The sequence below is a fragment of the Colius striatus genome, chromosome 3, assembly GCF_028858725.1.
Source record: "Colius striatus isolate bColStr4 chromosome 3, bColStr4.1.hap1, whole genome shotgun sequence".
NCBI classification, from domain to species: Eukaryota; Metazoa; Chordata; class Aves; order Coliiformes; family Coliidae; genus Colius; species Colius striatus.
The window spans coordinates 90,335,366-90,350,091 of NC_084761.1; the positions used below are offsets into that span (position 1 = coordinate 90,335,366).

At 38.3% G+C, this 14,726-nt stretch overlaps 1 protein-coding gene and 1 long non-coding RNA gene across 3 annotated transcripts in view; both read right to left on the reverse strand.

The window, feature by feature from the left end:
* Positions 1-148, reverse strand: part of LOC133625130 (uncharacterized) — a 35,070-nt gene extending 34,922 nt beyond the window's left edge. The window contains exon 1 of the long non-coding RNA XR_009818443.1: positions 68-148. This is a non-coding gene — a long non-coding RNA (uncharacterized LOC133625130). The remainder of the gene's footprint in view (positions 1-67) is intronic.
* Positions 149-3,554: 3,406 nt separating this feature from the next.
* The window catches only part of FAM193A (family with sequence similarity 193 member A), an 80,245-nt gene continuing 69,073 nt past the window's right edge, over positions 3,555-14,726 (reverse strand). For both annotated transcript variants that reach the window (XM_061993581.1, XM_061993580.1), the window contains 5 exons: positions 13,688-13,874; positions 11,886-12,116; positions 8,404-9,247; positions 6,021-6,102; positions 3,555-4,206 (listed from right to left, as the gene is read on the reverse strand). In XM_061993581.1, coding sequence (XP_061849565.1) covers positions 4,113-4,206; positions 6,021-6,102; positions 8,404-9,247; positions 11,886-12,116; positions 13,688-13,874 — 1,438 coding nt within the window. In that variant the 3' untranslated portion in view covers positions 3,555-4,112. The remainder of the gene's footprint in view (positions 4,207-6,020; positions 6,103-8,403; positions 9,248-11,885; positions 12,117-13,687; positions 13,875-14,726) is intronic.

A 14,726-nucleotide genomic window follows, 5' to 3' on the forward strand; every position in this document is an offset into this window, starting at 1 on the left:
AACTATAATCTTTATAAACAAACCAGCAAAACACCAAGAGTACAGTTACAGGAAATCATATGTTTACCTGCTATGTTTTTCAATAGGTTACGTAGACCCAGAGTGCATCAATAGCTTGTTTCTAAAAGGAGCAGCAAAGCTGAAACTAAGCACACAGACCTGTGAACAATAGAGATGAAGCTCAAAGGTTTGGTATTGTTACTTCTTTGTTCAGTGGGGAAAACAGAGGAGAAGAGAAAAACATCTTCCTTTCAACAGTTCACTTCCATCAGCTATCTCTAGCAACAGTACAAGATACAACACTTTTCAGGTAACTTAAGATTTTCAGTCAATGAGAAATGGGATAACAGAGGACAGATAAGTTTTGGGGGATCAGGAAGGCATTTAAAATTTGGAAAACCAGATTTTTTTTGGAAAAGTTCTTTCTGGTAGACAGGAAGAGACATCCCAAACCAACACTTCCGTGACTTCTCTTCACAGAATTCCCCTACCTAAAGGTTTCCGTCTTCAAATTTCCTGGAGGTTTAAATACAAAGCAAGAGCCAAAGACAACAGAGATACTACACACCTAATCTTGCTCAGATGTATGTTACAACATGATTTTTTTTAAGAATACCTTCTGCAATTACAAGTTGTACATCTTCATTTGTACTGGCAGATGTGTGACATTGTGGTTATTAGTGTCAATACTCCAGTAACCATTTATTTTTCCATCATGATACAGCAGGATCCACACTGAAGTAAAGGTGAGCTAATCTTTCACTAAAAGGGACTTAGTCTCTTCAACACCAAATGCCCATGCACTCAATATGTGAATTCACTTCTGCTGGGGCTATTGTGAGATTAGTGTTACCAGCATGCTGAACCTCAGCTGCACAGTTTAAGTACCAATGATGCCACACCAAAAAAGACTGAAGTTACATCCCCCTAGAAATCAGCAAGAGCAAATGCCTAACAGACATGAGAGATCCCCATGTAAGAGCTGTCTTAGAGCATCCCATATCAATGCTGTTCAATACACAAACATTTTCTATCTTCTTCCATTAAGGAAATGCCTGAAAAAATGCCCCTCAGATTCAGTAGCAGCAATATCCTCAGTCAGGTATAAAACCAGCCACCAGTCACTTCCAGAGCTTAGATGTTCATCTTTCACTCAGGTGAAGGTGAATAAAGAACTGAGGAACAAGTTACACTACAGTTATCAAGGTGGCCTACACTCAAAGGTAGAATTTCTCCCCCTTCAACTGTCACGAAGAATTCAAGTTTACTCAGTCATGATGTACTATTTACAGAGGTCTCCTCAACTCAAAATTATCTTGGAATGGATTTTATCTGTATTAAACACATCCAAACTACAAAAATACCAGTGTAGAACATTTGTGCCTCCAAGAGCAGGTTAATGTGTCATCTAAACTGACTTCACATTGTACTTACTCAGGCATTGAGAAACATGCTCATAATTCAGCAAATGCTTAATAACACCATTTAACAAATGGAGCAACAGTAACTAACTCATTTGTCCAGAGTCACAAAAGTGGCAGAATTTAAGCCAGTACTTTCAAACCTCCTGCCTTTCAGACTAGTCCATTCTTATTACTGAATTATTAACTTAGAAAAATATGACTTGCCTTTAAGTTCTCATCGAGGTGCAACAGCTGCATATCCATGGAGACCCATCGTTCCCACTTTCTGTGCAGTGTGTGGAATCGTGTCAGTTGTGCTAACGTGCCATGATGGAGCACAATGCACATACCTTTGAAGGGCATTACAAACACATACATATATTCCTCAAATGCAAAAGGACTTTTGTTGTCCTAATCCAGGATATCAAAATAAAGAGAAGCAGTTGTATTTGTGTATCACTCTTTGAACAGCTCTGTTAGTAGAGAATAAAGCTGACCTTTTTCATTTACTATTGAAAACAAATACTATGAAATGTTTTCTAACACCATTAAAAACCTCAGTATTTTCAAAGCATTCTTACTGTAAAGAAGCTGGGAGCTGCACCAGTATTAGTCCATGTGACATGAACTAGTTTTTCCATCCCATGCCTCGATTTGTTGAGCTCGCTAATGTAGAAATTACTAGTGATGATGTACACTGCCACCTTGTGTTATGGTTTAGAACTGGAAAGTTAGATTGAACACAAACATCCAACTTGAGTTGTTTTAACAGCTTTTGATTGGTTGGTTGTTTCCCTATCCGCCCCCCTAAGACACTGTCCCACATGAGAAGCCTCTCCACTTTGACATAACTAAGATCTAACCCAGGCTGCAACAGATGCAAGCCTCTATGATCCCAAGAAACCAAGTTCATCCTTCCACACTGGCTGAGGCAAGTGTTTTCAACACCATGTAGTTTTGCAGAGACAGCTGGTGACAGAATGGCATAGATTGTACCTTGTAGGTTTGGTATTCCTCCAGTAAATAAATACATAAGCTATAGTACTGCATTGACCAAAAAGTGAGGTCAAGCTACTAATCCCTCCTTCAATCTGAATAGCAGCTGTCTCCTTTACACCCAAGGACTATATTTTTGAGAGCATGTATTGTGTCACTCCCTCCTACACAAGGGGAGCCTAAGGGCTCATTTATCCTGAGTGATTATATTCTGTACCAGTAGCATACATGGGAGTAAAATCTCCAGGATCAACAAGATGGATGTGAAATTGTATATAACTCAGTGGTCTGCAGACAACCTAATCCTCCTGGCCCTTCCAAGGGTCAATGGTGCAATCAACCATGAAACCTTCAAGTGCAAAGCCAAGTGTAATTATATTGTGCCTTGGAAAGGAGTCTCAAGAGCAGGAAGACTGCCTTAAAATTTGGGTAAGTATGGTCATGTCAAAGGAAACAGAAAGCTTTCGTAGTCTCTAACCTGAATAAATAGCAAAGTGTCAGAAAAGCTTCTGCAAGTGCAGTATCTTTACAGAGATCAAAACTCTAAATGCCAAATGTTCTTGCTATACTGGGCAATACCAAACAATCTGTAAACTATAACTATACTGTTAACTACCTACTTTGTTTCTGGACTGACATTCAACTGGAAATTTTTGTATTATCTTGTTTCTCATCAATTATCTATCAGAATAGAAGCATTACAGGAATTGAAAGAATTCACAGAGTTAATTCCAGCATTCATCAGGAATTTTCTACTCCAATAGACGGCGGTTTTTCCTATCAGGTGAGTTGGCAAACAAAGAATATGCTTAAGTTAAGCAGCATTCACTGCCCAATTCTGATACAAAATGATATTTAGTTCAGAAAACCACTACTTTTTTTCTTCCCTTTCCCCACGCAAGCAGAAAGAAACAAGACACAAGTCTTCTGCCATACTAATGTATTCCATCTTTCAAAAAGAAAGACATGATTTTAATATTACTTAACAATATGTTAAAAAAGTAGCCAGTTAGGCTTCAGTGTTAATACAATTATACACTCTATAACAGATTTGATAGTGTGAGTACTGTTCTTTTTTAAACTTTCTCATTCTGCAAGTTTTCTTACACAAGCTGGCTACAAGTCAGGAAAAAAAAAAATCAAAACACAAATAGCGTAACTTGTACACTCTTTAACAGTAGATTGTGAAAGAACTGAGGAAACGTTTGTCCCATAAGAGCCTCTTTTTCATGAAGTCATGTCATGAGAATTCTGGAGCAGATGAAAGCACAACTGACTAGGTCCATTCCTTCGTCAGGAGTCAGAATGACAAAACATAGCTAGATGCAGAAGTGACAGGAGCCACTGCAGATGATGCAAACTAGTATTTTGGCCTCCACCCAAGCCTAAGCAATTTAAAGTCTTTGAGGCCAAGGCATTCAGAAGGAGATGGAAAAGAGCTATTGTTCCAACTCCAACGGCATACAGCTACAATCAAGTAAGTCTCACTCACAGACTACAAGCACACAAGCTAACAAATTCAGGTAGAAAGTGGCAATTTCTCAGTCCGCAAGAATTATCAGGCCAAAGGGTTCAGTGCAGATCCACACAGCACTGGGGACAAGGCAAGGCAGCACTGGCTCAAGACCAGATAAGCTCTCAGCACAGCAGGACAGATAAGTGGAGTTGTCGTTCATTGATTCCTGCAGGGTTCCCTCCCCATATTGTGTCACTTCAATGTGCAGCAAAGGTGGTTTTTTTCAAGCTAAAATTGGACCAGTTGATGGAAAGTCTCTGCCTTGTCTGTCTGGCAGAATCCAAGCAGAATCTGAAAAGAATGAAGTGATAAAGTGAAACCAATATACTTAAAATCAAACTACAGGTGTTATCTCTCTTTTGAAGTGCAGCTCTCATTCAGAAAGGCAAAACCTCTTAAAAATATCATACAGAAAAAAAAAGATCACTTGTCTATCACTCAAATACACTACAAACCAGTTACTTTCAACTCCACTGCATTGTCAAGAGTGAGTGAATGGGATAGCAATGAACGTTCTTAGCAGCACAGAAGCTGGCTGAATGGTAACTGGAAAGAGAGATGACATTGCTCTATTTACCAAAACCCTTGTAACAGTAAGAATGGGTGGCAGGCAATGTGTAAAGCAGAAGCATCAATGGCATGGGACACTGCTGCTTCTCTTCTGAATACAGTTATGTTTAAGGCACTGACTAGGAAAAGGAAGTTTGTTTATAATACAGTGGATAAGATATCCACATGCTCAGAAGAAACACCTTTACAGCAAAAATCCACTTATTCAGTTTCACTGAACACAATTGTACAGGCATTTCTGTGACAGTTAATTCATGCTGAAGCACTCTATCAAGGCAAAGTGTAATTGGTTTAGGCTAAAGGCTGCCTGAGAGCATTGAGGTAGTGCATATCCCTCTCTGGAAGAAGGAAGCAGATAGAGGCAGTAAAATAGTAAAGGTACAGTGGAAGATCAGAAGAACTAGATTTATTTTGTTCTTTCTAAGCTCGAGTTAAAAGTAGCTTGCAAAGTTAATTCTGAAGTCAGGGTGTGATTATAGTACTCATCTCTTACACTACTACAAAGCAAGAAGACAATGAATTAATATACTATTAGTATTAATCCAGTAGGCCTGTGCAGCTCACTGCTGTGGAAGGTTACTAAACCAAGCAATGTTGCTGGCCTTCTAAGTATTATGTTGGAAATTATCAAGTGATAGAAAAAAACATATGCATTAAAAGCCCTCGTGGCATTAATTATCTGGTTTTCTCTCCTAGAACAGCACCTATCAGAGCTTTCCAGACACCTTTTCTAAATAGGTATACATAAAAAAAATAGACAGAATTCCCAATAGATGACAGCAGATTACACCAGTTACTGTATTTATTATGAAACAGGACAAATTGCTAACTCTTCATTTGAAATCATGCTTGGCAAGTTTATCTGTATTCCATGGAACCCATGATGAAGGCTTATGCTACACCAAGACTAGCACTAACTAATATATGCCACATCTCACCTATAAAACCTAGATTTCCATTTTTAAAAGATCCTTTAATTGGCACCACCCAGAAAAAGAATTTAAGAACAGAAAGTATGTACTTCTGAAAATTTCATTGTCTCATACATTGTAACTCCATAAATAATCATATGCATCTTGTACAGTAATAATAAGCAGCACAGAACTAGTTGTACTCTTGTCCTTTGCAAGACTCAGACATACATTACATCCCACGCACACAGACTATGCAAACTATGTAAACTTAGCCAAGAACTCAAAATCCATATTGAAAGGCCTTTCTTAAAAAGCCCATCTTTTAATCAAATGGTTGTGTTTTTTGAAATACTACTGTTGATTCCTATCCCAGCCAAAACCAGCACAGGAATTCAGAATGTCAGCTATAACCAGATTTGCTGTTACAACACAGGCTTTTCTGCCAGGACTTCACTTTTTAAGTTGTGGGTTGCTTTGCTAGTTTTGGTTTGTTGGTGGTTTTTTCTTTTTATTGATTTTTTGGGCAAGGAGGGAAGGTTTGTTTGGTTCGTTGTTTCTTTTAAACCGCAGTATATGGGAACATGCACAACAGCTTCATGTAGAAGGATTACAGCACTTTACCGTTTAAAATACTCCACTTCTCGCTCTGTTTCATCCATTTCCACACTGTCTAGGTCAATGTCTTTGGGTAGAAACACATCATCTACAAAGAAAAAAAGGATGACACTATGTTAGATTCCATGGTGGGGGAAATGGGGAAGGAGAGAGGACGAAGCTTGAGGATGATGTATTAATGATGTTCTGGAGAACTTCCTAGACTATTGATTATTCATTCATGTTTAGGCTGAACTAATACAACTTCTTAGTTAAGAAGACACTTGCTAAAAATCCTGGTTTTGTATCTCTGCTTAGCCTTTAAGACATTACACTGGGAACAAGGAAGAGATGAATCACTAGTAAATTAACTGATCACATGGGTTGCAAAAGGTGCAATAAACCGGTAATAAGTGTGAGAATGGTCAAATTACACAAAGGGCTCTATGAATCAGACAGCTAATGAATGCTGCTTGACTGTCTGAAATTTATTGGCTTTACTACTAAAAGGCCATTTTAGAAAGACATTTAAGATATAAAGAAAATAATTCAAGAAATCTGGGTTTGTAGAGCAGCTGTACTCCCTCTGGGACAAGCTCATCAGGCTGTGTCTGCAAGAGTCTAAAGTCATGCCACCTACCAATCAGGAATTTTAGATTTATTTATTTTTTTTTAGTATATTTAATAAGGTCTGAATTTAGGCCTCAGCTATAGCAATGAAGTCTCTTGAGTGTCTTTTGGTGTTCTGTACTGCCTTGGTGTATGGTTCTCTTCTGTACTCAAATGCTTCAGGAAGCCTAAGTTTCTCTTGAAGCCAATCTGAGCATTTTGAATTATCTTTTCTTACTACATATATACTCCAAGCTCGTTTCCGAAGCAGCTTCAAAATACATTCCAAAAAGGGTAAAACAAAGAAATTAACCAAAACCACCCAGTACACATCAGGACTTTCCAGAATCCTTGAGGTCAAGAAAACAAACAACTTTTAAACTACCAGGAATGCCTTTAGAAGAAAGCTGTGTGTCTTTGCTGTGCAACTTACTTAAGAAGAACCAGCAAGCCCTATAAACATAGGGTTTTTTCCCCCCAATATCCCTAGTTTTCTTCAGCCTTCACAACGAGTTAAAATACCCTGCCAGAATAAATTTCTTCAAAAAAAAAAACAGGTATCACACCAAAAGCAATAACATTCACTGCCTTACCACTTCATTTTAAAACTCAGTTAAAAAAATGTTCTTTAATTACCTAATTTTTTGTATCTTTGCTAATTCATCAACACCGTGTCTTTAACAAATTAGAACTAGATGAAAAATTGCATACTGCAGTATCTTTCGTGTAGTTCTGAAGTCAGAGCTACTCAAAGTAGTGGCCCAGTCCTGAGTCTTCAGAAGAGCGGTCCAATAATTTCTTTTACAATTCAGAATCATGTCTCTATGTTTTTTTGCATTTAAACATTAGTTTTCAGAAATTGTAACTACATTTCATTTAAACAGTGTAAAACAATGGTGAGGGGCAAGGAGGGAAAGGTGCAAGAAGCTACCTGCATTCTCCCACAGTAAACATCCCCCTCTTCCCACAACAGTTTCTCCTTCAACTGCCTCCAGTCTTTCTGCTCCTAATTCGAGAGTTTTCTCTTGCTCCAATGATTGGAGTATATACAATATACTGTATATACAGTAAAGTAACTCAGTAAATTAAAGATGACAAAATCTAAACACAACAGAACACATGATTCAAGAGAACCAAGGTACCAGAGAAAAGTGTTCAAATGCTGTATTGCTGCTTGACGTGGAACAGAAACATTGAGCAGGAGTTAAAAAGACTGGTGGGCTGACTGAAACCAACTATGAAACCACAAAAATAAAGTTGGGCTCTAAATCTAGCACTTGAAACAACCAGGAATTTGGTTTACAATTTTGTAACAAGGCTTAATAAACATAAGCCTTCTGAAACACTGGCAGAGACAGCCACAGGATTAAGGTCTCCCATCTTGATGTGCTTAACTGACAGAATAGCAGTGAGAACTGCAATATTAAGCCATTCTGGTGAATGGACTTATAATTCATGCATCCCTCGGCTACAGAGAGATGCCAGGAGAAGGTATCTCTCAGGTGCTCTGAGAACAGAGATGTCTGTATTGCTGAACTGTCATGGCAATTGAAGAGGAGATCGGCCTTCTTAACTGACAAAATCCCTATATAAAACCAGCAGTATATGTTATTCACTCTTTAAGTATCCTACATGTCTTCACTAAAACTATATGCACTTCCTAATTATTGTAATTGCAATTACTTTGGTTTTCCTCTAATTTATATTGGCAAGAACTGACTAAAAATGAAGTCTTCAAACTGCTGGACCTAAGTGGTAAGAATAAAAAACAACAAGTTCTTCAACTTTCTTATATACTTACCAATGGAATTATTGACTTTGTCCCCCTTTTTCTTCTTGTTTTTCTTGTTCTTGCCTTTTGGTTGAGGAGAATCTGCAAGTATTAGCTTATTATTTTGTTGCTGTTCACTTGGTGAAGGGGATTCACTTGTTACAGGTGCCTTCTCTTCCTTTACGTGGTTCAACTGCTTTTTGTTGTTATTGTTGAATTTCTTCTCCTCTTTTTTAGGTTCTGCAAGTGTTGGGAGCTCTGCTGCTTTTGCTTTGGATTCTATTTGGTTTCTGGTTTTAGTCTGAATCTCAGTTGCTTTGGGGGATTCAACAGGCTTTTTCACTTGTTCAGCACACGATTTGTTTATCTGCTTTAGTTTCTGTTTTGTGTTTCCTTCTTTATGTTGATGCATAATATCAAGCAGAAAAGAGAGGGGCTCATGCTGCTTCACACTCCCCTCTTTTTGATAAAGCAGCTTTGAGTCTCTAGTGTTTACAGGATTGGATAGTTCACAGCCTGTCTCTGAAACTGGCCTCTGTTCTGGATGATTCACATGTCTTGACAGTGAACTGGAGGAGGTTTCTATCTTTTCTGATTGCTCAAGTGTACCATTCTGAATGTCTTCGGGTGCATTTGGGACAGGTTCCTTCACTGCCTGGCAGTTTCGAGTAAGCATGTCCACCTTCTGACAGTCTTTACTTGTTCGTTCTTTCTTCTTTTTCTTTACAGCCCGCAGCTGCTGAAGTTCTTGAAGCCGTTGTAATTCTTGTTTCAGCCTCTCTTCTTCCTCTTCCTCACGCCGCCTCTGCTCCTCAAGCAACTGGTGATGCTCCCTCTCCCTGGCTTCTGCTTCAAGTCGAGCTTTTTCTTCAAGCTACAAAATAACAACGGGTTTATTGAAAGTGACAAATACTTTGGAAATATGAATTTTAGGGATTACTACTCCTTTCCTTTATGAATGTTAACATATTAACATTCTTGATCCAGAAGGCTGAACAGTAAGCAAATAACTAATTATAGAAAAGCTGTCCTTACAAGTACATTAAAATCTTACCTATATTTCTATTTTCTATGTTTCTGTGACTTGAGTGTTGTTAATACCAACTGTTGATCCTCTCCTTGTTACCTATCACTAAGCCTAACTCCATATTAAATTCTTCTACAGCTGCAAAAATCTTCTTGGAACCAAAGCATTTAGTTTTGTTCTCCACAGCTATGTGTATTACTAAGGTAACTCAGGTTGGCATCACACTGAATTGTTTACCTTTCTCTTGCTATGGTAACAGTTGCTCTATGTCAGTGTTCATCAACATTAGGAAAAGCAATCACTAGAAACATATTACAACAAAACACTAAGCACATTAAAGTTCCATGTTGTCAAAAACAGTAAGGTTGGTGTTCTGTTTTCAGCTCTAGGTTCATCACATGGAACAAAGACAAAAAGGATTTTTTTCAGTCATTACTGCAAATGCCTAAATGCTGTGCATCATTCACCTTGCATCATTAGCAAAATGAAAGTCGTCCACCGAGAACAACCATGTCTGTTTATTTTCCTGCACATTTAGAAGTGCCTGCATGGGACTATGTTTTCAGATATAAAGTCATTTCTATGAGAATCTTCCACTCCATTTCAAACTGCATTGCAAGAGCAGAGTGTATTTTGCAAAGTGAATTTTTTTTCTAAATAACTCACTAAGCCCTCAAGCTGCTGAGTGGTGTTACAACATGAACGCAAGAATACAACTTGCTAACATTAGGTCCTTCAAAGCCAAGGAAGCATTTCAAGAACTCAGAATTAGAACCAGCAAGGACATCCACAAACAAGAAATATTTACAGTGTGGTCACACAACATGTTTGTCAGAACTCAAAACCATTCAGTAACTAATCTCATTGTGCCTTGAACTTTATACTTAAGGCTGATACATGAAAGCCAATGTGCTTGTTCACCTTAGAAGACCCCCACATATTTTAGCTATTAACTCAGACAAAATTGTCTTGAAAAAATAATTTCACTGTTACACACTGGAGTTTTCAGAAAGGTTTCTGCCAACTTCCACTAGAAAGTAACCTGTTTTTTTTTTTTCTTCCCTGCCCCCTCACTCCAGCTTGGGATAGGCCATTATCATCATGTGGCAGAGCACTTAACCTATTGTTATCAGGACAGCAAGGTGCCCAGTGCAATCATTCTAAACATATCATATCTTGACTTGCCCTCTCTCATAAAAGCATTGACCTAATGCTTCCTGGCTTCCTACAGATATACTTGATCATAACCATTATCCCAGTAAACAAACATCAGTTTTCTAATTTCCTTTACTTTTACATGTCAGTTCTACAAAACAATCAAATTCTTAACATTTCTGACAGAGCTTTCAGAAGTGTAAAAAATTCCTATATAAAGCTGACTTGCACACATGACAAGCACTGTCAGTAAGTTTGCTGATAATACTAAACTGGGGACAGTGGCTAACACATCAGAAGGCTGTGCTGCCATTTAACGACACCTGGACAGGCTGGAGAGTTGGGCAGGGAGAAATCTAGTGAAATTCAACAAGTGCAAGTGTAGAGTCTTGCATCTGGGAAAGAATCACCCCATGTATCAGTACAGGTTGGGGAATGAACTCTTAGAGAGTAGTGTAGGGGAAAGGGACCTGGGGACCATGGTACACAGCAGGATGAACATGAGTCAGGAATGTGCCCTTGTGGCCAAGAAAGCCAATGGCATCCTGGGGTGGATTAGAAGGGCTGTGGGTAGTAAGTAGGTCAAGAGAGGTTCCTCCCCCTCTACTCTACCCTGGTTAGATGACGTCTGGAATATTGCGTCCACTTCTGGGTCCCTCAGTTCCAGAATGCTAGGGAGTTGCTGGAGAGAGTTCAGCACAGGGCCACCAAGATGATGGAGTGAAGCATTTCCCTTACAATGAGAGGCTGAGGGAGCTGGGGCTCTTTGGCTTGGAGGAGACTGAGGGGTGACCTCATTCATGTTTACAAATACATAAAGGGCAGGTGTCAGGAGGATGAAGCCAGGCTCTTCTCAATGATGTCCAACGATAGTACAAGGGGCAATGGGTACAAGCTGGAACATAAGAGGTTCCAAAGAAACACATGGGAAAATTCCATTTGTCACTGTGAGGGTGAGGGAGCACTGGAAGGGGCTGCCCAGATGAGTTGTGAAGTCTCCTTCGTTCAAAACCCACCTGGACAAGTTCCTGCGTGACCTACTCTAGGTGGTCCTGCTCTGACAGGGGAATTGGACTAAATGATCTTTCAAGATTCCTTCCAACCCTTGAGATTCTGTGATTGTGAGGAATCTTTCCAGTCTATTAGATAACTCCTCAGGCACCATCAGTACAAGTGAGCTAGTTGTCTATATACAAAGTGGTAGTGCTACACAAATCACAGAGAAAACAACTATATCATTATTATGAAGTCTGTATACAGTGGTATACTTACAGAGAGTGCACAGATTCAAAACCATGAGATCTAGGATAAACATACTTTTGTGTCTTACCTTTCTTTGCTTATGTCTGGCTCGCTTGGCTGCCCGAGAACTGCTTACTGGTTTGGTTTCAGAGCTGTTTATAAATTGTAGCAAGTCTTCCACCTTCCGATGGTCAACAACACTTTCCCTTTCAGAGATCTGATCTGGTTTCTTCGGCTGTTCCTCTTTCCTTTTTGTTAGACGTAAACGAAGCTTTTCTCGCATCTCTGCATAATTTCTACTGGTTGGTGCAGCTGGAGGCTGAAGGACACGAGGCAGAAATTTACTTATTCAATGCAAAAATTACACTGACCTAACACTGTCAAGATTTTGTCATTTTAGAGACCTTCAAACAACTTGGAAGGTTCAAATCTCATTATCAGATTTGTCATTGTTTGTATGTGTACTTGAAGGTATATTTAACAGGCCACAGACCTGTCAGACTTGGTGCTAGTTTGTAAATTGTATTTTCCAGCTGAAAGAATGACTAACTTTGCAAAGTAAGAAGACACAGAAATTCCTTTAAAAGCAAGAAAGGAGAATTCCATATTCTCTTGTGACCAGTATACCACATTTTAACATTTCAAAGGAGCAGATGTTTGCTGCTGTTTCGAGTTTCTATGAAGTCTGTTCCAGAGTTTGGGCTACATGGGCCTCTGGACTGTAACTGTGAAGGCTCAATTTCTCTATATCAGTTCCACTCATTAAACCAGCAGAAGAAAGTCTACTTAAAAATCCTATAGTGTTCTGTCACTTGAGCAATACTAGTCATCTATTGCACAGTAAGTTTTTAAGGATCATGGACATAGTGAGGACACACTAGGAGAAACGGGGTCCCATCCCTGTCCCTTTCAGCCACAAGACAGGGGCTTTTAATTTACTTCAAGCCCTAAGATGAAACTACATCTGATCACATGGCAAATAAACAAAGCTTATACTTCAAACAGGAAGAAAATGCCATTGAATCAAATTATTCTACTTAACTGATTATTAAAACAGACTACAAACATATTTACAAAAGAAGTCAGCAGGAATTTTAACTGAATTAAAAATTTTACGTAGCAGCTTCAGAGTCTTTCGCATTTCACTTGAGCAAATGAAATATATGATTACAAGAATTCACCATAAAGTTACTGGAATGAAGTTAAGGATGCTTCAAACAAAGCATTAACCTGCATGCTTTAGAACTTTGTAATTTTTTCAAAACATCCTTCACAGACAAATACAAATTGGTGCCTATCAAAATATATTAGTACAAAAAACTGTTGGCAATATTGAAGACAGGGAAAACACAGGTTGGCTTTCCTTTTATAAAAGTAAAATTTATACTTTCCTGAGATAAAATTAAAATTTAAACCTTAGTTCTAGGTAGAAATAGTTTCTTTTTACATGTGGGAGAAGAGCTCAAATTGCCATGAATGGTTAAAAAAAAAAATCCTATATTAAGTGTGCTTTTACCCAAACTCATTGAATCACAGATCTGATTTGAAAGTTATTGCATGTTTATCATTTATATCTACACTACTACAGATGAGTGCATTGATTTTGTAAAGTTATTTAAATAGCTCAATCCCCCTGCTTGTAGTTTCAGTCAAATATGGTATCTATTATCCAAGCCAATTGTTTCCTAAATATTTCAGTCATTTTTATTGCTCTTGAATTTCTTTCAATTAGAAAGGTTTGCTTCAATTCTTCATTTCAAAGAGGAAAATTACTTTATCATGCTCCTTTTACTACCTCTCTTGAGCAAGCTCCAATGCCATCCCCTTTGCTGCAGTCTTATAAATCACATGCAATCAATGACAAATAAGTGACAGAAGAGAACAACTTACTCCTCCATGGCCGAAGAACTCACAGTAACAGCAGTCACAGTATTTTCCTTCCTTCTGATTTGTGGATGTTGAGGTACTGGAGCTATGCTCTGAACAGCTGTCTTCATCTTGGCTCTCCTCTCCATCATACTGTTGATGATCATATGTGTTACTGTTCTCACAGCGATGGCCCTCACAATCAGGGTCACTAAGTCAAATTAAGAAAAAGCTTATTAAAACTTTAAATTATAATAATAAGGTACTTCAAAATAACATATATGGTTGTATGCACATCTACCAGGAACAATAACTCTCCAACTGGGATATATCAGTCACCAGTGATGCATCAAATCCTAAAGATTTCATCCAGCAGCTTGGCAGAGATGTTTAAAACCAAGCAGTAAAGTAGGATGATACAAGGAAAAGTGTTTTATGCAAAAGTCATTTAGTGATTCACTGAACAAGTAGCCTAGAGATTAAGTTTTGGAACTGTTCTTCTTGGCTTTAAACAGGTACAATAGTTTCAGAAGTGGTGATTCTAGTTTTTTTTTTTAACTAGAATGATTTTGATACTGCTGTCCATCTCATCACTTTTGACCTCAAGAACACTGTGCAGCTGCAAAGTAATACTCATTGCTGAAATTCTCTGGTTTTTGGAGATTTTTTACTCAAAACACTCAAGGTCAGCAATGCAAATTTTCTCATTACCCTATTTATACCTTTATTTTCGAGGGGAAATAGTAGCAATAGTCTCTTCAACTTCCTCTAGAGCTCTGCAGAACTGTGCATCCACCATTTCTACTTCTAAAACTCATTTGGTCTTGCTTCAAAAGCAACAGGTAATTCAAGAAAATCCCTCCACCTAGCATTATTCTTTATTCTTGTGTTAGAAAAGTGAAAACAGCCCATTATCTGTCTTATGTGTGAATAAACTGTGTTATATGTGGATCTTCTTTCTAACCTCACTTCCTCCCGCTTTCCTTTAAGTTTTTCAAGCTATATTGACCAAGACATAATGAAAGTTACTGAACTTCAGTACCCTAGTTCAGAAAAAGGCATG